Source organism: Hyla sarda, chromosome 9 (assembly GCF_029499605.1).
Source record: "Hyla sarda isolate aHylSar1 chromosome 9, aHylSar1.hap1, whole genome shotgun sequence".
Classification (NCBI taxonomy): domain Eukaryota; kingdom Metazoa; phylum Chordata; class Amphibia; order Anura; family Hylidae; genus Hyla; species Hyla sarda.
Genome location: NC_079197.1, coordinates 79,711,349 through 79,736,260, shown reverse-complemented (window position 1 = coordinate 79,736,260; position 24,912 = coordinate 79,711,349). Strand labels below are relative to the sequence as shown.

Below are 24,912 nucleotides of genomic sequence, written 5' to 3'. Positions count from 1 at the left end.
ATATTAAGAATGTGTAAGTGAAGTGGTAGGACCAACAGTAAAGCTGAAACAAAATATACATATAGCACATGCATTCTTGCCAGATCTACATGAGAAAAAAAATCTAATGCTTGTGGAATTAGTCGTAATACGGTGACACGTTGACCACTGGCAAAAAGAACAAAGACATTACATTAGGACTTGTACAGCAGCAAGCAACTCCAGTTTGCTGTTTTATATGCCCGAAACCTGGGGAAGATGGCACATAACAGTTCTTAGCTGGAGTACTCCTTTAACCCCTTAAAGACCCGGGGGTTTTCCCTTTTGCATTTTAGTTTTTTCCTTCTTACCTTTAAGAAATCATAACTCTTTCAAATTTGCACCTATAAATCCATATGATGGCTTATTTTTTCCGCCACCAATTCTACTTTGTAAAGATGTCAGTCATTTTACACAGAAATCTACGGCGAAACGGAAAGAAAAATTTTGTTGAGACAAAAAAAAAAAACGCCATTTTGTAATTTTGGGGGCTTCTGCTTCTACGTAGTACATTTTTCGGTAAAAAATGACACCTCTTTATTCTGTAGGTCCGTACGATTAAAATGATACCCTACTTATGTAGGTTTGATTTTGTCGTACTTCTGGAAAAAATCATAACTACATGCAGGACAATTTATACGTTTAAAATTGTCATCTGCTGACCCCTATAACTTTTTTATATTTCCACCTATTGTGTGGTATGAGGGCTCATTTTTTTGCGCCGTGATCTGAAGTTTTTAGCGGTAACATTTTTGCATTGATAGGACTTCTTGATCGCTTTTTATTCATTTTTTCATGATATAAAAAGTGACCAAAAATGCACTATTTTGGACTTTGGAATTTTTTTTGAGCGTACGCCATTGACCGTGCGGTTTAATTAACGATATATTTTTATAATTCGGACATTTCCACATGTGGCGATACCACATTTATTTGTATTTACAGTTTTTTTTTTTTTTTTAATGGGAAAAGGGGGGTGATTCAAACTTTTATTAGGGGAGGTGTTAAATGATTTTTGACTTTTTTCCACTATTTTTTTTGCAGTGTTATAGCTCCTATAGGGACCTAACACTGCACACATCTTTTACATTGATCAGTGGTTTCTCATATGAAACCACTGATCGACGATTCTGCCGCTTGACTGCTCATGCCTGGATCTCAGGCACTGAGCAGTCATTCGGCGATCGGACAGCATGGAGGCAGGAAGGGATCCTCCGGCTGTCTTGTAAGCTGTTCGGGATGCCACGATTTTGGGTTAATAGCGCACGGCACCGCGATCAATGCCGCGCGCTATTAGCCACGGGCCCGACCCACTATGACGCCATGGCCCCGCGTTATAGCATGGGAGCGGACTAAGGATGTACAGGTACGCCCTGGGTCCTTAACAGGTTAAGAAGGTCAAACATGTTCTACCTTTAGGGTGGTGTCACAGGTAGAATATTTGCTGCAAATGTATGCATGGAATTTGAGCAAAAAAATCTGCAACAAATACAGTAAAAGCCAGATTTTTTTTTAATTTTTTTAAATCCATATATTGTAGCAAAATTCCAGAGCACAAACTTACCTGCTGTGAGGATTTTAACCCCTTGGGGACGGAGCCCATTATGACCCTAAGGAAGGGAGCATTTTTTTTTTTCAAATCTGACCTCAATTACTTTATGCATAAAGCCCTTAACTACCACGGACGGAAATGTACGTCCTGGTTTGGCAGTACTTCGCGCACCAGGACGTACATATACGTCCTGTGTATGACCGCAGGTTCCGGCTGTTAGCAGCCAGGGACCCTCCGGTAATGCCAATTGCGCGGATGTCTGCCATTAACCCCTCAGATGCTGTGATCAGTACAGATCAGGGCATCTGCGGTAATGCACAAGTTAAAATAGATGATCGGATAGCCGGCAGTGCTCTGATTATCTCTAGAGGCGGACGGAGGTCCCCTCACCTGCCACCGTCTGTCCGTCTCCTGCTCTGGTCTGCGATCGAGCAGACCCGAGCATAAGATCACTGCTAAGCCCTATGCATAGCACTGAACAGTATTAGCAATCAAATGATTGCTACAGAGATAGTCCCCGATGGGGAAATAAGTGTGAAAAAGAAAGTTTAAAAAAATGTAAAAATAAAAAAATTTAAAAATTTAAAATCCCCTCCTCCAATAAAAGTGAAAATTGTCAGTTTTTCCCCATTTTACCCCCAAAAAGAGTAAAACCAATTTTTTTATTTTATTTTAATAAACATATTTGGTATCGCCGCATGCGTAAATGTCCGAACTATCAATAAATAATGCTAATGATCCCGTACGGTGAACGGCGTAAACGTAAAAAAAAAAAAAAAAAACACAGCATTTTTGGAATTTTTGTTACATTTTATTCCAAAAAAAAAAATATATTAGTTGTCTAGAAGTTTTATATATGCAAATGTAGTATCAAAAAGTACAGATGACAGCGCAAATAATGAGCCCTCATACCGCCCTATATACAGGAAAATGAAAAAAAGTTATAGGTGGCCAAAATTAGGTGGATTTTAGATTGCTGATTTTGTACAAAAGTTTTAGATTTTTTTTAAGCGGTACAAAAATATAAAAGTATCTGGCCATGGGTATCATTTTAATCGTATTGATCCACAGAATAAAGGACACGTCCTTTTTACCGTACATTGTACAGTGTGAAAACGAAACCCTCCAAAAAAGGTGCAAAATTGTAGTTTTCATTTAAATTTACTCCCTAAAAAAAAAAAAAAAATTTGGGGGGAGTTCGCCGTACATTTTATGGTAAAATGAGATGTTTCAGTACAAAGTTCAATTGGTCACGCAAAAAAGCCCTTATATGGGTCTGTAGATGGAAATATAAAAAGAGTTATGGATTTTAGAAGGCGAGGAGGAAAAAACGGAGGCGGGAAAAACTAAAACAAAAAAATTAGCCTGGTCCTTAAGGTGTAAATGGGCCTGGTCCTTAAGGAGTTAAAGGGGGTACTCCAGGAAAAAAAACTATATCAACTGGCGCAAGAAAGTTACAGATTTGTAAATTACTTCTATTAAAAAAAAAAAATCTTACTCCTTCCAATAATCATCAGATGTTTAAGCCGGGTTTCTCTTTTCTGTCTGGCAACAGTGCTCTCTGCTGACATCTCTGCTTGTCTCGGGAACTGCAGAGTAGAAGAGGTTTGCTATGGGGATTTGCTTCTACTCTGGACAGTTCCCGAGACAGGTGTCATCAAGGAGCACTTAGGGTGGGTTCACACTACGTTTTGTCCCATACGGGAGCGCATACGGCAGGAGGGAGCTAAAACCTCGCGCTCCCGTATGTAACCGTATGCGCTCCCGTATGCCATTCACTTCAATGAGCCGACCGGAGTGAAACGTTCGGTCCGGTCGGCTCATTTTTGCGCCGTATGCGCTTTTACAACCGGACCTAAAACCGTGGTCAACCACGGTTTTAGGTCCGGTTGTAAAAGCGCATACGGCGCAAAAATGAGCCGACCGGACCGAACGTTTCACTCCGGTCGGCTCATTGAAGTGAATGGCATACGGGAGCGCATACGGTCACATACGGGAGCGCGAGCTTTTAGCTCCCTCCTGCCGTATGCGCTCCCGTATGGGACAAAACGTAGTGTGAACCCAGCCTCAGACAGAAATGAACAACTCCACTTCAGAAGCTCATAAGTAATGAAACGATTACGATTTTTTAATAGAAGTGATATACAAATCTGTTTAATTTCGGGTGCCAGTTGATAAAGCAGTTATCCAAGAAATATTTTATTTTATTTAACTCTAGGATGCTTTTACTTATATATTTGATTGAGAATTTTTTTCGTGACATTCTACTTTATGTTAGTGGTGAATTTTCGTCGATCCTTGCATCATTTCTTGGTGAAAAATGCTAAAATTTCATGAAAAATTTGAAAATTTTTTCATTTTTCTAGCTTTGAAGCTCTCTGCTTGTAAGGAAAATATACATACCAAATAAATTATATATTGATCCACATATACAATATGTCTACTTTATGTTTGCATCATAAAGTTGACATGTTTTTAACTTTTTGAAGACATCAGAGGGCTTCAAAGTACAGCAGCAATTTTCCACATATTCACGAAAATTTCAAAATCTGAATTTTCGGGGACCAGTTAAGTTTTGAAGTGAATATGAGGGTGTTTATGTTGGAAATCCCCTTTAATGGACCCCATTATGAAAACTGCAACCCTCAAAGTATTCAAAATGACATTCAAGAAGTTTGTTATCGCTTTAGGTGTTTCACGGGAATAGCAGCAAAATGGAGAAAAATCAAAATCTCCATTTTTTACACTAACATGTTATTGTAGCCCCATTTTTTTTTTTTTTTTTTTTACAAGGGGTAAAAGGTAAAAAAAAAAAAAAAAAGGCCCCCCAAAACATGTAATTCATTTTCTCTTGAGTAAGGAAACACCTCATATGTGGATGTAAAGTGCTCTGTGGGTGCAGTAGAAGGCTCAGCAGGGAAGGAGCAACAATGGGCTTTTGGAGAGCGAATTTTGCTAAAATGTTTTGGGGGGGCCCATGTCGCATTTAGGAAGCCCCCATGATGCCAGAACAGGGGACAATAAAACACATAGCACACCATTTTGGAAACTACACCCATCAAGGAAAGTGAGCCTTAACATCCCACAGGTGATTGACGAACTTTCATTTCAGTGGGATGTAAAAAAATAAATAAAATTTTCAATAAAATGCTGGTGTTGCCCCAAATTTTTCATTTTCACAAGGGGTAACAGAAGAAATGGGGTTACAAATTTTTGGGGGCTTTTTCTCCTTAGTATGAAAATACCTCATATGTGTATATAAGGTGCTCTGCGGGCGAACTACAATGCTCAGTAGAGAAGAAGCATCTATGGCTTTTGGAGATAGAATTAAATTTTTCTTCATTTGCACAGCCCACTGTTCCAAAGATCTGTCAGACACCTGTGGGGTGTAAATGCTCACTGTACCCCTTGTTACATTCTATGAGGGGTGTAGTTTCTAAAATGGGGTCACATATTGGGGGTCCAGTGTTCTGGCACCATGGGGGCTTTGTCAACGCACATGGCCTTCAATTTCAGCCTAATTCTTGTTCCAAAAGCCAAATGGGGCTCCTTCTCTTCTGAGCCCTGCAGTTCACCCGCAGAGCACTTTACATCCACATATGGGGTATTTCCTTACTCAGAAGAAATTGTGTTACAAATTTTGGGAGGCTTTTTCCCATTACCCCTGGGGTAACACCAGCATGTAAGGGGGAGGGGGCCATGTGCAACTTTAACAAAAATTCGTCAAAGACCTGTGGGGTGTTTAGGCTCACTATACCCCTTGTTACGTTCCTTAAGACATGTAGTTTCCAAAATGGGGTCCCGTGTGTTTTTTTTGCGTTCATGCCATAACTGCTGCAACTATCAGCTACCCCTGTGCAAATCACCAATTTAGGCCCCAAATCTACATGGCACTCACTCCTGAGCCTTGTTGTGCATCCGCAGAGCATTTTACGTCCACATATGGGGTATTTCCGTACTCAGGAGAAATTTTGTTACAAATTTTGGGGGTCTTTTCTTCCCCTTTTACCTCTTGTGAAAATGAAAAGTATGGGGTAACACCAGCATGTTAGTGTAAGAAAAAATACTATTTTTAACACGAACATATGCTGGTGTAGCCCCCAACTTTTCCTTTTCATAAGGGATAAAAGGAGAAAAATCCCCCCCAAAATATGTAACGCAATTTCTTCTGAGTACTGAAATACCCCATATGTGGCCCTAAACTGTTGCCTTGAAATACAACAGGGCTCTGAAGAGAGATAGTGCCATGCATGCGCATTTAAGGCCTAAATTAGAAATTTGCAATAGGGGCAAGCCCGGATGCAAGGATGGCGCTTGTCCCCACCAAAACCCTACGGCAGTGTTTCCCAAACAGGGTGCCTCCAGCTGTTTCAAAACTCCCTGCCTGTCAGGACAGTCAATGGATGTCGGGCAATACTGGGAGTTGTTGTTTTGCAACAGCTGGATGCTCCATTTAGGAAGCACTACCGTAAGACTTTTTCACTTATATTTGTGGAGGGGGTGGGGGTGGGTGGGACGTGTAAGGGTGTGTATGTAATGTAGTGTTTTTAGAGTACATTCACACAGGCGGGGGTTCACCATGAGTATTCTGCTGGGAGTTTGAACTGCAGCTGAAAATTTGCCTGTACATTTACATATTTGGGGGGGGGGGGGGGCATCCCCAATCTTCAGCTGTTGCTAAACTATAACTCCCAGAATGCTCTGACAGACTGTACATGCTGGGAGTTGCAGTTTTGCTGTAGGCACACTGGTGGGAAACCACTGAGTTAGGAAAGACTAGCTCAGTGGTTTCAACCCATGTGCCTCCAGCTGTTTCAAAACTACAACTCCCAGCATGTAAGGTCTGTCAGTGCATCCTGTGAGTTTTAGTTTTGCAACAGCTTGAGGCACACGGGTTGGAATCAAGTTAGGAAACAGACTCTAGCTCAGTAGTTCCCAACCAGTGTTGGCTGGGAGTTGCAGTTTTGCAACTTTTAGAAGGCCACTGTGGAGATTGATCAAATTTACCACTATTATGCAAATCGCAGTAAAAAAGCATTTTCACAGCAATTTCGGGCATTTCCTGTTAAAACACAGCAAAAGCGTGTAAACATGTCTCCACTTAGCCACTCCGGATTGTATGCATGTATGTACTTATAGTATTGATTCAATACCGGTCACCAAATAAAACTTAATACAGTGTTCCATGTGTAATTAGACTCTTTCCCATTCACTTGCTTAAAAAATAAAAAAAAACAAAAATATGTTTAAAATGTAATCGAAAAAATTAGGTGGCTCTGTTCTGTTCCCTGCCACAATTAATACAGTGAGATTGGTCTCCTCCCGGCCTGGCAGGAGACCAAACTCAGGAAGTTTTTCTCTGAGGCTTTTTGCAGCTTGCAGCTGCCAATCAGAGAAAAACCAATTAGGGTGGGATTACAGAGTAAAAGACCTTGCGACCAAAAGAATGGGAAGAACTCCCAATGTTCACCCCATAGTGGGAAAAAAAATTATGAGGTGAAGACCAGGTAGCTGCCCTGCAGATCTGATCTATAGAAGCGCCCCTTTTTTCCACCCAAGACGCAGCTACAGCTCGGGTTTAGTGAGCTCTAAGACCAACTGGAGCAGGCAAACCTGACATTGAATAGGTTAAACATGTGTCTAATCCATCTAGACAGGGAGTTACTACTACCTATTTTGCCCTCATTTATTCCTGAAAATTGAATAAAAAGGGAATTACACTTTCTGAAATCCTTAGTTCTATCTAGATATTTAAGGACACCTAACGTCTAAGGCGCTAAAGGAATTTTCCTTGTCAGATGGTTTAGAGCAAAATGACAGAAGAACAATTTCCTGGGATGCGGACACTATTTTAGGGAGATAAGCAGGAACAGGAAGAAACACTATGCTATCTCCACTAGATAAGGCTGAAAGGTCCCCTATTCTCCTAGTGGTGGTAACTGCTACCTGAAGTACAGTTTTTAGGACTAAATTTTTTAGAGAAATGTCATCACGGGGTTCAAAAGGGATCTGACAAAGACATTTAATACCAAAGAAAGATCGAGGGACTTTCAGGACCCTAGAAATAGACAGCCTTTTGAGTTCCTGGAAAATATCATCCAAGGGTGGTCTGCAACCTTAGTGTTATACAAGGCCCCTAGGGCTGACACCTGAACCTTTAAAGTGGAAACCTTTAAACCCTTATCTAGACCAGATTGTAAAAAAAAAAAAAAAAAAAAGTTTAAATTAATTTAGGACTATCATCTGGGACGGAATTTGCTGAAAAGGGTTTAAGAAAATTCAAAAAAGTGTTCTTAACTCTGAAATCTTAGTTATTTCCTTTCTGCTGGCTTTTAAAGGTGGTTATCACAGCATCTGAGATACCTTTCCCCGAGGATCATCCTCTCAAATGCCATGCCGTCAGATAGAGACTTCTCACATGTGGATGAGACACTGGTCCCTGGGTTAGAAGGTCCGGCAGTTGAAGTGGAGGGAATATGTAAACTACCGTATTTATCAGGGTATACCACGCACCCTCATTTTACCAAGGATATTTGGGTAAAAAAAGTTTACCCAAATATTCATGGTAAAATGAGGGTGCGTGTGTATACCCCGATATACCCCCAGGAAAGGCAGGGGGAGAGAGGCCGTCGCTGCCCGCTTCCCTGCCTTTCCTGGGGTCTAGAGCGCTGCTGTCGGCCCTTCTCACCCCCTGGCTATCGGCGCCACTGCCCGTTCTGTCCCCCTGACTATCGGTAAGGTCGCCGATAGCCAGGGGGAAAAAAGCGGCGCCAACAGCCAGGGGGAGAGAAGGGGCAGCAGCACCCATTGCCTCCCCCCATCCCCGGTGGCATAATTACCTGAGTCGGGTCCGCGCTGCTGCAGGCCTCCGGCGTGCGTCCCCTGCGTCGTTGCTATGCGCGGCGCACTGACGTCATGCGCCGCGCCGTTCAGCACATAGCAACGACGCCGGGGACGCACGCCGGAGGCCTGCAGTAGCGCGGACCCGACTCAGGTAATTATGCCACCGGGGATGGGGGGAGGCAACTGGGCAGTGGCGCCGGCAATGGGTGCCGCTGCCCCTTCTCTCCCCCTGGCTGTCGGCGCCGCTTCTCTCCCCCTGGCTATCGGCACCGGCACCGATAGTCAGGGGGACAGAACGGGCAGCGGCGCCGATAGCCAGGGGGTGAGAAGGGCCGACAGCAGCGCTCTAGACCCCAGGAAAGGCAGGGGGAGAGAAGCAGGCAGCGACGGCCTCTCTCCCCCTGCCTCTCCTGGGGGTGCATCGGCGTATAACACACACACAGACTTAAGGCTAAAAATTTTTGCCTAAAAAGTGCGTGTTATACGCCGATAAATTCGGTAATTCCCATTTTCATTGTTGAGTGAGGGCATCCACTGCCCAAGCCCTGTCCTTTGGGTTTAAGGAGCAAAATTTTCATACTTGACTTTCTTGTAGCAAATAGATCTACCTCGGGTCACCCCCAAAGATGGCATTTTTTTTGACAATTTTCGGGTATAACTTCCATTCGCCTTGATGTAGCTGCTGGTGACTTCGTCTGCTTTTGAATTTAGGGGTTCTTTTAAAATGCAGGACAGTTAAAGAATAAAGATATCACTCTAAAACAAAAAAATTATTTCTCCAATTTGCGTAAGGGATTGGCTTTTTTTAGTCCTTTGTAGAGTAATAACCGATACTGTAGTTGTATTGTCTAAAAAAAAATTCTATGTTTTCTTGGTGTAGGTGATGTTTTGCTCTTTCTAGAGAATAGACATCTAGAAGTTCTTTTGCATTTGAGGAAAGAGGACTCTTTAGGATCCCTGCGACCATGAAAACTTAGGTCTCTGGTATGAGACCCTAATCCAAGGAATTGAGTCTGTGGTGAGGACTTTTGGACTTTCCAGGATCAAATCCAGTCCTAGGCTTAGACTGCTTGACTTCCCTTACTGCGTTTTGAATTTTTTGGATTTTATGGTGTGGAAGAAAAGACTTGTTGCTGGGAGTCTAGAATTACACCCAGAAAGACTCTGTCCAGGACAAGGGATGATTTCCCCCAATTCACAATCCAACCTCTTTAAGATGGCTATGGTGTGATCTAAAAATTAATTTTAGTTGTTTTTCTTACTGCCCTACCAAAAGGAAATCGTCTAAGTATGGGACAAATAAGCCTACCCCCCCTCAGATGTGTGCTACCATTTCTGATACAAATTTTTTTTTACAAAGTAAAATGTTTTTATTTAGTTTTTCACATGGCGAAAATAGCAACACCACAAGCCAATCAACAATCCGTATTACATAAAAGAGGGATTCCAATGAAATACGAAACCGCAATCGGAACAGTAAACGCAATGGCATGGTATAGAAACAGAACAGCAGTCCGATCCATCAAACATCAACCCTCTCTGGGAAAGGGGAGGAGAGGGGAGGGGATGGGAATAGGAAAGAATGTGACTATAACAGGTCCAGGAGAAATGGGGAGGAGGGGATTTGGATACTATTTTTGTAAAAACCCTGGGGGCTACAGCTATCCCAAATGGCAAGTCCCTGAACTGGAGGCGAGTCAATCCTAGGTCTAAATTTCTAGCTATGCTTAAGTATTTTTGATTGTCTGAATAGGGACGTGTAGGTATGCATCTTTTAGGTCTATTGAGACCATGAAGCAATCTTGTCAATAGGTTTATTTTATTGTCTCCATTTTGACCTTTGTATACAAAAAAGGTATTGATTTAGAGGTTTTAAGTTTATAATTGTACTTTAAGTATTGTCGGGCTTTAACAAAACAAAAAAAAAAACAAAAAAAAGAAGGGGGGGGGGGTAGAATAAAAACCAAACCCTACTTCTTCCGAAGGTACGGGAACAAGAACCTGCTTTTCTAGTAGGGAAAGGACTTTTTGAAGTGCCACTAACCCTGAGGGTCCCAAGTGACTTGAAGTCACCCTTAGGAGAGTCTGAGGGAGACAAAGAAACTCCAGGCGGAGACCTTCCTTTAAAAAATGTTATACCCAAGTGTTTGATATTTTTTCCATTCCGCCACAAAGCTTCTCGGCCTGCCCGACTTGTCCCAGACTGTCATTGGTGACTAGATTTTTTTGGAACTGGTGGAGGCTTGATTGAAGATATACCCTTTAGTTCTTTTAGGAAAAAGACAGTGCGGCAGTTCTGGCAGATAACCTAAGAGCATCCAAAGCAGTATCTGTCAGAAATGCTGCCGAATTTTTAAGTGGGGAATAGAATTTAACAATTCTTCATGAGGGACCTGTTTCTGGATATCTGAAGACAACTGATCCAGCCAAAGAATTAAAGACCTGGCGACCCAAGAAGACGCCACACCACATTAGGTTTGAAAGAGGCTGTGGCGGCCTCACGGGTTCTGAGCAAAAAAGTCTGATTTTTTTTTTTGTCCATAGGGTCGCGTAGAACTCCTAAGTCTTCCAAAGTCAAGGCACCTTTCCTGAAGACCTTAGAAATGGCTACGTCTATTTTTGGTAATTCAGTGTTGCAAATTGATATTTCCTTTTTAAGGCGCTGTGAGGAAAAAACTATCAGGATTCTCACATTCCTTTTTATTCAAGCCAGGTAAAGATCTATGGATGGGAAAGGTTCCACGTTTCCTCGGTTCTAATCCTTCAAACATGATGTCTTGAATTGATTTTTCTTCCCTAGGGTCCTCAATATTCATGGCTAACCGAACATTTTTAATCAGATTATCAGTATCCACGGATTGGAAAAAAAAAAAAGTGTCTCCCTGAAGTGGTATCCTCGACTGAAGTGGAATCCTCATCCGAATCTGCTGTTTCTACAGCAATTCCTTCCTCCTCTGACCCAGTCAGCGCACAACTGTGGTTATAGGGGTGACAGGAGTAGGAGCAGATTTTAAAGCAGAATTTTCCACAGAATTCTGTATCTCCAACCTAATTAAATCTTGCATGGAAGATAAGGCACTTCAGTGGGGGGGGGGGGGGGGAATTTTTGCTACACATGATGTGCAAGTCATCTTTTCATAACCCTGCGGTAACTTTGATCTGCATGTGTTACAATTTTCTAGATGTTTGGTTTTCTTAAATGATTTTCTAGGCATATCCCCCTAAAACATTAAATAAACCAAAACTAGATATTACAAAAAGATCACTGAAATGAAATTGGTACACTCAAGAACGCTGGCTACCAAGGACGCAGTCTTTGCTGGGGATTCAGCAGGATCACGTCTGGGGTCCTCCTTGGAGCTCATGCTGGCAATTGCTGGCTGGCATCCAATACAGAGGATGCAATCCTGAGCAGCTGCAGTCTAAATACTAAATTTACTAAAATGCTGATGTTACCCCAAATTTTTCATTTTCACAAGGAGTAATAGGTGAAAATGTCCCCCAAAATTCGAAACCCCATTTCTCTCTAGTGCTCTGTGGGTGCACTAGAGGGCTGATAAGGGAAGGAGCAACATTTGGAAAGTTTTGGAAAGTGAATTTTGGTGAAATGGATTTTGGGGGGGGCTTGTCACATTTAGGAAGCCCCCATTGTGCCATAACAACAAAAAAAAACACCCCCCATGGCATTCTATTAGGGAAACTACACCCCTCAAGGAACGTAACAAGGGGTGCAGTGAGCATTTACACCCCACTTATGTTTGAAAGATCTTTGAAACAGTGGGCTGTGCAAATGAAAAATTACATTCTTCATTTTCACGGACCACTGTCAAAAATCTGTCAGTCACCTGTGGGGTGTTAAGGCTCACTATACCCCTTGTTACATTCCGTGAGGGGTGCAGATTCCAAAATGGTGTCACATGTTGGTATTTATTTTGCTTTTATATCAGAACCGCTGTAAAATCAGCCACTCCTGAATCACTCCCCTTTTTCCCATTAAAAAAAAATTGTAAATAAAAATATTGCCGCATGCGTAAATGTCTGAACTATAAAAATATAATGTTAATTAAACTGCAAGGTATATGACGTATACGTAAAAAAAAAAAAAAAAAAAAAATTTAAAAAAAACTACCCCAAAAAAAATTCTACAAAACTGCGTCTTTTTGGTCATTTTGTAAACACTAAAAAATAAATTATTAATAATTAAAAAACGATAAAGTCCCATCAAAACAAAAATGGTACTGATAAAAACTACAGATCACGGCACAAAAAATGAGCCATCCTACAGCCCTGTATATGGGTAAAAAAAAAAAAAAAAAAAGTTATAGGGGTCAGAAGAGGACAATTTTAAAATGTACAAATTTTTGTGCACTAAATTATAAAAACATTTTTTTAACAGAAGAAAAACAAAAATCAAACCTATATAAGTTGGATCTCATTTTAATCGTATGGACCTACAGAATAAAGATAAGGGAGGAGATTTATCAAAACCTGCGCAGAGGAAAAGTTGCCCAGTTGCCCACAGCAACCAGATTTCTTTCATTTTTAACAAGGCCACTGCAAAATAAAAGAAGCAATCTGATTGTTTGCTATGGGCAACTTCTCCCTTGCACAGGTTTTAATAAATCTCCCCCAAGGTGTCTTTTTACCAAAAAGTGCACTGTGTAGAAACGGAAACCACTAAAAATTACAAAATGGCATTTGTTTTTTTCAATTTACTCTCACAAATTTTTTTTGTTTCGCCGTACATTTTGTGCTGAAACGACTGAAATCATTACAAAGTCAAACTGGTAGTGCATAAAACAAGCCCTCATATAGGTCTGTTTGTGGAAAACAAATGGCTGTATGGCTTCAGATGAGCAAAAAATACTAAGGAAGAAAACGAAACAATAATAAAAATAAAGGCAGCGGGTGGTTTATCATGAAGGGGGCAGTGAACTGGGAGTATTCTAAAATTTAACAAGATCATGAGGAGTAACGGGTTAATAAATGAAAAACACTGCTACAAATTGCCAAAACTGTATTTCATACCTAAAGGTAAACTTTCCATATCAACATCAGGATCAGAGTTTTCATTGGACACGTCAGCAATTATAATTTCTTCAGGTTTCGGTTCTTCATCAGATTCCACATACTTGGTTACAAAAGTGGGTTTCCTTAAAAAAAATAAAAAAAATTAAATTAAATAAATAAGAATTATATAGATTTGTAGTATGCTCAAATACTACTGTAACAGATGCGGATGCTGCCTGAATAACTAAACTAATGCCATAAAACGTATGAAGAGCATTGGTCTGCTGCATGGAATCAAAATGTATTCAGTCTTAGTACTTGGTGGCAAAATCCTTGTTGGCAATCAGAGACCAAAGGTTTCTTGTAGTTGGCCACCAGGTTTGCACACCTCTCAGCAGGGATTTTGTTCAGCTTCTCTTTGAAGAGAAGTCAAGTCATTAAAAGGGTACTCTGATGGAAAAAATAAAAAAATGTATATCAACTTGATGGAAATTTTATAAAAAAAAAAAAAAAACTACTTGTCCACGGGACAAACTGAGCATAATCCACTTGTGAGGCCCAATTTTCACTTTTACACTCTTGTTTTTTCCTCCTTGCCCTAGAATAGCCATAACTAACTACTATGATACCTTTTAATTTTTCCATAACTTATTCTCCGAAACAAAAACAATAATATTGGTTAAGTGAAATTGAAATAGTAAGACATTTTGCAGATTTGGTGGTTTTCTTTTCAACGCCATTTACCTTGTGGTTGAGATAGTCCTGGGCGGTATACCGGTTCATACCGAATACCGAAATTTTTGTGCTGCACGATATGAAATTTTCCCATACCGCAATACTGGTTGGGCCCCTCCCCCTCGGGAATGAATGAATTATCAGCCCAGCACTGCGCTGTCCCCACATCGGGGGAACTAATCATGTGTTACCCGCCAGCGCTGTTCTGCTTCCCCCCCCCCACCAAATCATGTGACCCGCCAGTGCTGTTCTGCTCCCCCCACCAAATCATGTGACCCACCAGCACTGTTCTGCCCCCCAATAAGTTATCAGCCCAGCGGGGTACTACTCACATTTGTCACCCGCAGGCACTGCCCTCTTTGTTGCGGGCCGCGGGCGCTGGAACTCTATATTGCACGCCAGTGGTCTCCAACCTGCGGAACTCCAGCTGTTGCAAAACTACAACTCCCAGCTTGCCCGGACAGCTAACGGCTGTCCGGGCATGCTGGGAGTTGTAGTTTTGCAACAGCTGGAGGGCCGCAGGTTTGAGACCACTGCTGTACACTGTATCCCTATGTCCGGGCTGCAAAAGATAAAAGAAAATAAACTAACTTACCTACGTCAGCCTCACGCTGTTCCTTGGGACTGGAACGTCGGACAGCTGCCAGCCTATCACCGGCCGCAGCGATGTCCCGCCAGGGATAGGCTGAGCCAACTCATGTAAGGAGCTCTGGCCGGCTTCTTACATGACAGTACGTTTAACCTATCAATGGCTGGGGCGGGGCATCGCTGCGGCCGGTGATAGGCTGACGGCTGTCTGATGTTCCCGTCCCCAGCGTAAGGCCGAAGTAGGTAAGTTAAAGTTTAACTTTTGCAGCCTGGGCATAGGGATAAAGCATACAGCAGCGGTCTCAAACCTGCGGACCTCCAGCTGTTGAAAAACTACAATTCCCAGCATGCCCGGACAACTGTTGGCTATCCGGGCATGCTGGGAGTTATGGTTTTGCAACATTTGGAGGTCCGCGGGTTGGAGACCACTGGCGCTGTAACATCATGGGGGGGGGGGGTAGTAGAACAGCGCTGGTGGGTAACATGATTGGGGGGGGGGGGGGGAATACAGTTCTATACCATGGAACAGCCATAAGTTACAAAAATACTGTGATACACATCTGGTCATACCGCCCAGCTCTAGGTTGAGATAACATGTAATTTTGATCATTTAGACTGGCCTGATTACAGCAATACCAGATTTGTATAGTTTCCATCATGTTTTACTAATAAAAAAAAAAATGAATTTTGTTTATTGCAATTTTCTGACCTCTGTAGCTTTGTGATGACTCGCTCTTGCAGACAGGTGCGGTTGCAGTACAGAGGCATGGAAACAGAACTTTTCAACTCAAAAATCAGAGTTTTATTCACACTTGGCAAACATGTTTTTCCTTTGTTCTGCATTTAAAGACTAACAAAAGTCAACCTGTATTCCTTAGATGTTTGCTGACATCTCAGTCCATGCATGCGGCAACAAGCAAGTCTTTTCCAAGCCTCCAGGCAGTCTGCTGACCAGCTTCCAAACTCTCAGGGAAGAATTCCACACTCAGCTCTCTGGCAGTGTGAGCTGCAACTAGCAAAACCCCCTCAGCTGGTGAGGCAGCCCAGCTTTAAGGCCAACAAGACACAGCCTGAATTGTGGGGAATGGCCCTCACCCTACACTTGACCATTCTCAGTAAGAGCCGTCCCAGATTAGCCTTACCACGGCCACAGTGTCAAACTGCATCGCAGCAGACACGGAATAAATACCGGCTCTTCACCAAGGCCAGGAGCCGTGGCGACACATAGCGACCATCCACTATACTCCCTTTCACCTACTCACACTTAAAATAAAAAAAATAAAAAAAGATTTTTTGCATACCAGGCTGTATGAGGGCTACTTATTTTGCGCCATGATCTGTATTTTGTATCGGTACCATTTTGGTATTTATCTGACTTAATAGCTTTAAACTTTTTTTCTGGGATATTATAAAAATTGCAATTCTGTGGTTTGGAATTTTTTTTTTTTTTACATTTACGTCATTTACTGTACGGGATACATAATGTTATATTTTAATAGTTCGTACAGTTACGTACGCAGCAATACCAAATATATTTTTATTATGCATGTTTTTATTTAGGAAAAGGGTGTGATTTGAACTAGAGATAAGCGAACTTACAGTAAATTTGATTCGTCACAAACTTCTCGGCTCGGCAGTTGATTACTTATCCTGCTTAAATTAGTTCAGCTTTCAGGTGCTCCGGTGGACTGGAAAAGGTGGATACATTCCTAGGAAAGTCTCCTAGGACTGTATCCACCTTTTCCAGCCCACTGGAGCACCTGAAAGCTCAACTAATTTATGCAGGATAAGTCTTCAACTGCCGAGCCGAGAAGTTCGTGACGAAGCGAATTTACTGTAAATTCGCTCATCTCTACTTTGAACTTTTAATATGGAAGGGGTTAATGTGTAGGTTTTAAAACTTTTATAAAAAAAAAAATTTCCCCGCTTTATTAGTCCCTTAGGGAACTTTTAGGAGGAATCACTAGATTCCTCAAACAGATCAATAGAGTTCTATTGAACTCCATTGATTTGATTTGTGTGCTCTGTGATCCATTGATACAGCCTAGTCCAGCCAGGCTTTATCAATGACAGATCCACGAACACCAGGGAAGCAGAAATAAGCCCTCCGGCTACCTCTATAGTGTACCTGGAAAATGAGGGGGATCTGGGATGTCCAAGACACCCACGAGCCCCCTGAAGGTATAGGATTGAGGTGGCAGGGGTGCCACCCCTCCTATCTCTGCTATTGGTCGCCTAGAAGCAGGTGGGTTAACATTCGGTTTCCCCGTTCTGCCCACCCACAATAGGCCGGGCGGAACGGGGAAACCGACAAGGACCGGCGCCGAAGGTCCAGTTACCCATCGGCAGCAGCAGCAGCAGGCTGCAATCGGCGGCGGTGAACAGCGGCAGAAGATGACGGCGATGCGGCTCCCTGGATCTTACGGAGGCCGGCGAGTTGCCTAGCAACATCTAGAGGGCTACAGTTTGAGACCATTATACAGTGGTCTCTGAACAGTAGCCCTCCAGATGTTGCAAACCTACAACTTCCAGCATGCCAGAAAGCTGTCTGCTGTGCAGTGTGACTCCAGCTGTTGTAAAACTACAAATCCCAGCATGCACACACAGCTGTCTGCTGTGTGTACATGCTGGGATTTGTAGTTTTGCAACATCTGGAGGGCCACAGTTTAGAGATCACTGTGCAGTGGTCTCTTAACTGTAGCCCTCCAGATGTTGCAAAACTGCAAATCCCAGCATGCCCAAACAGCTGTCTCGGCATGCTGGGAGTAGTTGCGTACCTCCAGCTGTTGCATAACTAAATCTCCCAGCATGCCCTTCAGCGATCATTACATGCTGGGAGTTGTAGTTTTACAACAGCTGGAGTCACACTGGTTTTCCAACCATTTCCCTCCCCTTTCCCCCCTGCTTTTCATTGTATTGTTTTTCTTTATCTTCCTTACCTAGCAGCGCTCGGCAGGCCAGGTCCGGTGTCGGCTGCGGTCAGTGAAGCAGGATGAGTGACGTCCTCTGCTAGCTCCGCTGCACGTCACTCATCATTCAATACTGCTGCCGCTAGCTAGCTGGGCTAGCAGAGGACGTCACTCATCCTGCTTCACTGACCGCAGCCTGCAAGACCCGACCCCGGACCTGGCCTGCCGAGCGCGGCTAGTTAAGGGAGATGGGACATTTATTTTATATAATATATATAACAGGGGGGGAAGGGGGGTGTAAATGTGGCACAGGTGCTGATAAAAGGAGAGGAATGATGTGGCACTGGAAGGGGGGGACCAAACTGAAGTTCAGGCAAAATCAAAGTTAGAGGGATAATATGGCATTTAGTCTGTCATTTATCTTATATGTATTTTTTGTTTTTAATTAAATTACCCTATTAAAATGGGGGGGTGTGTTATATGGCGATAAATACGGTAGATAAAGAACATTTTGGGGGTTAGTTTTACTCTCTTTGGCAAAGAGTCTTTAGGTCTCTATTTTAACTTTTTTTTTAACATATTTTACATTCTCTATAGCTTTTTAATGCTTCTTCACTGCTGTCCTGTTTTAGTATTCTAAATGCTTTATTTTTGTCCTTTATTGCCCCTTTAATGTTTTTATTCATCCATATTAGTTTTTTTTATTTCTGACCCATTTATTCCCATAAGGTATATATTTATTACAGTTATAATTTAAGATATCTTTAAAAGTCTCCCATTTAGTGTCAGTATTCTTGTTTTTAAGGACATTATCCCAATTTATATTGTTAAGTGCTTCTCTGAGTTGATCGAACTTTGCCTTCCTAAAGTTCATTGTTTTTGTGGCCCTTCGAGAGATTCCCTTATTGAAGAACAAGTTATAATGTAATATATTATGATAACTATTTCCTAGGTATCCTTCTACTTGCACATTAATTACTCTGTCAGGTACATTGGTTAATATTAAGTCTAGTAGGGAGCCCCCTCTGTTCGGGCTCTGCACCATTTGGGACAGATAATTGTCTTTCGCTATAGTCAGAAACCTGTTTCCTTTATGAGATTCGCAGGTCTCAGTCTCCCAGTTTATGTCAGGATAGTTAAAGTCCCCCATTATTATCACATCATTTTGATTTGGTGCCTTGTTTTTTGCCTCAGTAATTGATCTTCTGCCTCTTCCAGTATGTTTGGTGGCTTATAAAAAAACCTCTCAGATTTTTTTTTTATTTTTATCTCCACATATTTCTACCCATAATGCCTCCACATTATCGTCTCCCTTCCATATATCCTGCCGCAGTGCGGCCTTCAGACTTGATTTCACATAAAGACAAACTCCTCCCCCTTTCCGTTTTGTCCGATCCTTCCTGCATAGACTATAACCCTGTATGTTGACCGCCCAGTCACAGCTATCATGCAACCAACCCACTATGTCATAATTTCTCAGACATCAACCACTCCAGTTCGGCAGTTTTATTGCTCAGACTTCTGGCAATCCAATGGTGTATGTTTTTTCCTCCTATGATGCCTATCCCTATTAACTATTCTAACCCCCTACACCCCAAAGTACATTATTAAGTCCCCCCTCTCTATCTACAATGTCTTCCCCCACTATGTTATAGGTTCCCTCCTCCCAAGTCCCTAATTTAAAACACTCCTCCACCCTTCTAGCCATCTTCTCCCCAAGCACAGCTGCACCTCCCCATTGAGGTGCAGCCCGTCCCTACAGTAGAGCTGTTAACCGACAGCAAAATCAGCCCAGTTCTCCATGAACCCAAACCCCTCCTTCCTACACCAGCTTCTGAGCCACTTGTTTACCTCCCTAATCTCCAGCTGCCTCTCTGGTGTGGCTCGTGGTACAGGTAATATTTCAGAAAACATTACCTTGGAGGTCCTTGCCTTAAGCTTACGGCCTAAGTCCCTGAAATCATTTTTTTTTTTTAGGACACTCCACCTACCTCTTACTTTGTCATTGGTGCCAATATGTACCATGTCGAACCCCATCCGCGATGTGCCGAACTCTAGCGCCAGGAAGACAACACACTGTTCGGCGATCCCGGTCTTTGTTACAGATCGCCCTGTCTGTCCCCCTAATAATTGATTCCACTACTACCAGTACCTGTCTAGCCTGCCCTGCACTCCTCCCCTCCTTACTGGAGCAGACACCCCCCTGGCGTTCAGAGGCAGAGTCCTGCTGCAGTACTGCTAGCTCTGAAATGGCATCCCCCTCATCTGCCAACTGGGCAAACTTGTTGGGGTGTGCCAGTTCAGGACTAGCCTCCCTGACACTTTTCCCTCTACCCCGTTTTCTAGCTGTAACCCAGCTAACTGCCTGACTGTCCTGAACCTCTACCCCAGAGAATACTTTCTCAGTGGGCAGGAGACTACTCTCCATGTTAGTGCTTCTCAGTGTTGCCAGTCGCTCCTCTAGATCCAGGATCTGGGCTTCCAGACGAACAACTAGCACACATCTCGCACAACAATACGCACCCTCAAACTGCTGTTCAAGGATTGCATACATTGAACAGGATGTACACCGGACAACATTTTCCAACATGGAAGCCATACTAGTTATGTAGTTTAGTAGACGACCTCTACAGTGTAAGCAAAGTAACACTCACAGCGATCTCAAACTCCTGCTTTCAAACTCTCAGATTTCTAACTCTCTTGCAGTTTCACTCTTACAGAGCCCACTCAAAACAGAGCACGCTCACCAACTGAGTCCCAACCTAAAATGTGTCCACTCTACCCATCCCCCTACAGGCAGAGTGAAGAGAGAGAGGAAAAAAAAACAACATGTCATATTACATTACTGATGTAAATTGTGTGCAATTTTTTTTACTGATGCTATTTTTGGAATTTGTTTTTTCCTGTATACATCGTTTTTATAGTTTTTCTAATTTTTTTTACTTTGTATATACATTTTTCCATGTTTTAGTGTCCTTGACTTTTTATATTCATTGCATCTCTATTTATACATTTATGTGATATATGCTAATGACTTATCACTAATATATATATTACAATCTCCACCTGACGGACACAACATCTCACAGCCATATTGCCATTTGATTATATATTCACCAGGCAAAATATATGCTCAATGGTTCTTTGTTTTATCCAATTAGGTTATTTTTAAATGTAAAAAACCTTTTGATTTAATACTATTTTAGCATGTGTTTGTACTAGCATTTGAGCTATGAAAAACTGACCTTAGTGGGTGGATACCTCGGACATGTGACCCTGGTATTTCCAGGTGAACCTGTCAGTCAATTGATTGGATCTCAACCCATATAAGACCAGTTGGTCTGTTTTTAGTAGTATGAGTAAGGCTAGGTTACCTGGCTGAAACACGTAACCTTTATCCTTTCTGTTGGTGCTTTAATAAAGAAGTGAATCGCACGAGGCCCGCGCTGGATTCATCCTTTGTTGCTCATTTCTACTGGTGTTTGATTACAAGCATGGACTTATTGAGCATAATGGGTGAGCTGATGAACTCTGCTACTTTATATTGACCGCCAGGAGTAGTGTTTTTTTTCTACACTTTAGACACCGCAATCAACTTTGATCGCAGCGTATAAAAGGGTAAATGTCAGGCATCACAGTGTTCGGTGATGTCTGGCATTAGCCACGGGTCCATCCCCACTATGACGCAAGCTCAGCTCCTGAACACGCGTCATAGAAGGAGCTGGGCTTCATAAGGCCCTTCACTGAGTGAAGGGCCTTATGAAGCGCGAGTCGGGTCCGTAGCCCTGTTTGACCTCTCCCGCAACCTCCCCCTGCACCTTGTCACAGTGACACAAAATAAAGAACACGTAAGAAGCATCATTAATGGGGACTGCGCTTGATTTACTTTCTTCTGATTGAATATTGCATCTATATTCTTCACGCATGCTTTGCACCACCATCAGTTTCTACTTTCACCTGGACACTGCTGTAGTGTGCCGGAACATTGGATAGTCCGCAGGTGTGTGAAGCTGCAGTGCCAGACTGTCAATTTCTACTCAGATTTGTATTGTTTCTGTCATGTTTTATAAATTTAAAAAAATTCAGAACTTTTTCGAAATTTAAATTGCCATTTTTTGACCCCTGTAACTTTCTATTTTTCATACTCCAAGCTGTTTGATTATGGCGCAAAAAATTAGCCCTCAGTTTATTGTATCGGTACCATTTTGGTATTGATCTGACTTTTTAAATCACGGGTTAACTTTTTTTTTTTATCAATGACAGAGCCACAGACACTAGAAGCAGAGGTAAGGACACCACCCACCACCCCCTCGCAATCACACCATGGGTGATCCACCCCACTAGCCCATCAGGGAGCATTCACATGTCCCTTTAGACTCCGCTGTCAGCTTTGACAGCGGCGATCTAAAGGGTTAATAGCCAGCCTCACGCTGGCTATTAGCCGCAGCCCCCAGCTACTGAAAACAGCCGGGGGCTGCAGAGTATGGAGCGGGCAGGAGTCAGGAGCCCGCTCCATACAGACTGAGCGCTGCCGTGCTCGTCAGATCCGGCCCTGCTTGCCCAACGCAGGGCTAAGGGTAGGAAATATTCACCTGCCCGGAACTGCATGTGTCGGGTGATAGGAATTCCACATCCCTTAACAGTATGGTGAACAATATTTCAAGAAATCTTTCAAAAGCTTCAGAAAAAAAAATTACACACTAAAATAAAATTTGTGGATTTTTTAACTGCACAGTATGTCAATTTATGTTTTAGGTCTTTATGTTGCTAACTTTTTATTTACATAGCCACTGCAAGAAGTCTTCAGTTTGGAGCAAATTTGAATGTGGTTATGCTGAAACACCAGTGTGAAAGGTTGTCTACAGGTATGCTCACACTACAAAATTGCTCTTGGGACCTCTCCAGTTTCCTTAACTAGCTAAGCCTGACCACCAAGACCAGTGAAAGATCTTCCACATGCGCTGTGTCTTGGTGGGACTGTCACATGGCTTCACATCATTGCTGAGGGATGGCTCAGGCAGGGCTACAGGAGGATCCAGAGGTGTTCCAGGCAACCGTCCCCAGTGCACCAAGGAGCTGAATTAGTATACAGAATGATAGGTTAACATGGCACAGCTCATTTACATTACAAAAATGTATCACTTTTTTTTGCAGTGGCAGTATATGGGCAAATGTGGTGTCATTATCACTTTAAACAAATTCCAGTGTTAACAGCTCAACGGACACATTCAAAACTGATGTTAGATTTGTTTTACTCTGTCTCCATGCACTCCCCCCCAAACCTGCCTGTGCAAGCTTCAAATTTTTTTCTCTTTTTTAGCAGCAATTTTAACCCCTTCACGACGAGCGACATACATGTACCGCGCCGCGAAGAGTCACTTGGCGCGCGGCGACGTACATGTACGTCGCGGGGTTCCGGGACCACCGCGTCACCGGTAGCGTTGATTGGGCCGGGATGACTGCTGTTATCTAACAGCAGGCATCCCGGAACATCGCCGAGGGGGGTCCTGAGACCCCCCCCCCCATGACCGCGATGCGCGCAAATCGCAGGTCAATTCAGACCTGCGATCTGCGCAATTCCGGTGACCCGGAAAATAAGAGGGATCGGGGGGTGTCCGAGACACCCTCGATCCCCCTAAAGGGATAGGAGCTTGGTGGCAGGGGTGCCACCCCTCCTATCCCTGCTATTGGTCGGCCGAGTGACCGACCGATAGACCGGGGGAGGGGGGGGGGGTTAAAGTTCGGTTCCCCCGCTTTGCCCACCTATCGGTGTCCGGGCAAAACGGGGGAACCGTCCAGGGAAGGTCGGCGCTGAAGGTCCCTACCTGGATCCCGGATCCCCGTTCGCGATCCTCCCCCACGTGTGGCGGAGGTGGCAGCAATACTTCCGGGTCCTGCTAGGTGAGTTGTTGCCTAGCAACATCCGGAGGGCCACAGTTTACAGTGGTCTCTAAACCGTGGCCCTCCAGATGTTGCAAAACTACAACTCCCAGCATGCCCAGACAGCTGTTTGCTGTGTGGGCATGCTGGGACTTGTAGTTTTGCAATATTTAGAGGGGGTCAGGTTGTAGATCACTAAGTGGTCTCAAACTGTAGCCCTCCAGATGTTGCAAAACTACAACTCCCAGCATTTATAAGCCCAGCGCTGCGCTATTCTGCCCCCCCCCCCCCCAATCGGGCAAATACTCACATATCACCCGCTGCCCTCCTCGTGCTGTTTGTTGCCGCCGCCGGCGCAGACACAAGGTAAACAAAATAAACTCAAGCATGTTCTGACATCTGCCTTACGCTAGGGACGGGAACGTCGGACAGCAGTCAGCCCATCACCGGCCGCAGCGATGTTCCGCCTCGGACGCTGATAAGCTGAGCCCACTGTCATGTAAGAAGCTCTGGTTGGCTTCAGCAGACGGCTGTCAGGGCATGCTGAGAGTTGTAGTTTTGCAACATCTGGAGGTCGGCAGGTTGGAGACCTCTGGTATAGAGTGTCAGCGCCAGCAACAAACATGAGGATGAAGAGGGCAGCGCATGCGGGTGACATCAGTATTTACCCCGATGGGGACAATGCTGGACTGATAATTGGGGGGGCATTACAGTGCTAGCGGGTGACTTGTGATTAGTTCCCCGATGTGGGGAAAGCGCAGCTCTGGGCTCATTCATTCATTCCCGAGGTGGAGGGGCCCAACCGGTATTGCGGTATGGGTTAAAATTCATATCGTGTAGCACGAAAATGTCGGTATTCGGTATGAACCGGTATACCGCCCAGCCCTACCAGAGTCCATCAAGTTCAACCTATATCCCTAATGAGTCCCTACTGAGTTGATCCAGAGGAAGGCAAAAAACCCTCATACTAGAGGTAAAAATTCCTTCCCGACTCCAAATATGGCATCAGAATAAATCCCTGGATCAACGTTCTGTCCCTATAAATCTAATATACATAACCAGCAATGTTCTTACTCTCCAAAAATGCATCCAGACCCCTTTTAAAAATTATTTTAGAGAGTTCACCATGACCACCACCTCCGAGAGAGAATTCCACAGTCTCACTGCTCTTACAGTAAAGAACCCCCGTCTGTGCTGGTGTAGAAACCTTCTTTCCTCTAGACGTAGAGGATGCCCCCTTGTTATAGATACAGTCCTGGGTATAAATAGATCATGGGAAAGATCTCTGTACTGTCCCCTGATATATTTATACATAGTTATTAGGTCTCCCCTAAGCCTTTTTTCTAAACTAAATAACCCTAATTCTGATAATCTTTC

General features: G+C 43.3%; 1 protein-coding gene across 3 annotated transcripts in view; it reads right to left on the bottom strand.

Annotated features, from left to right (window-relative positions):
• The window catches only part of ATRX (ATRX chromatin remodeler), a 252,284-nt gene that overhangs the window by 183,665 nt on the left and 43,707 nt on the right, over positions 1-24,912 (bottom strand). For all 3 annotated transcript variants that reach the window (XM_056540843.1, XM_056540841.1, XM_056540842.1), the window contains one exon: positions 13,442-13,566. In XM_056540843.1, coding sequence (XP_056396818.1) covers positions 13,442-13,566 — 125 coding nt within the window. The remainder of the gene's footprint in view (positions 1-13,441; positions 13,567-24,912) is intronic.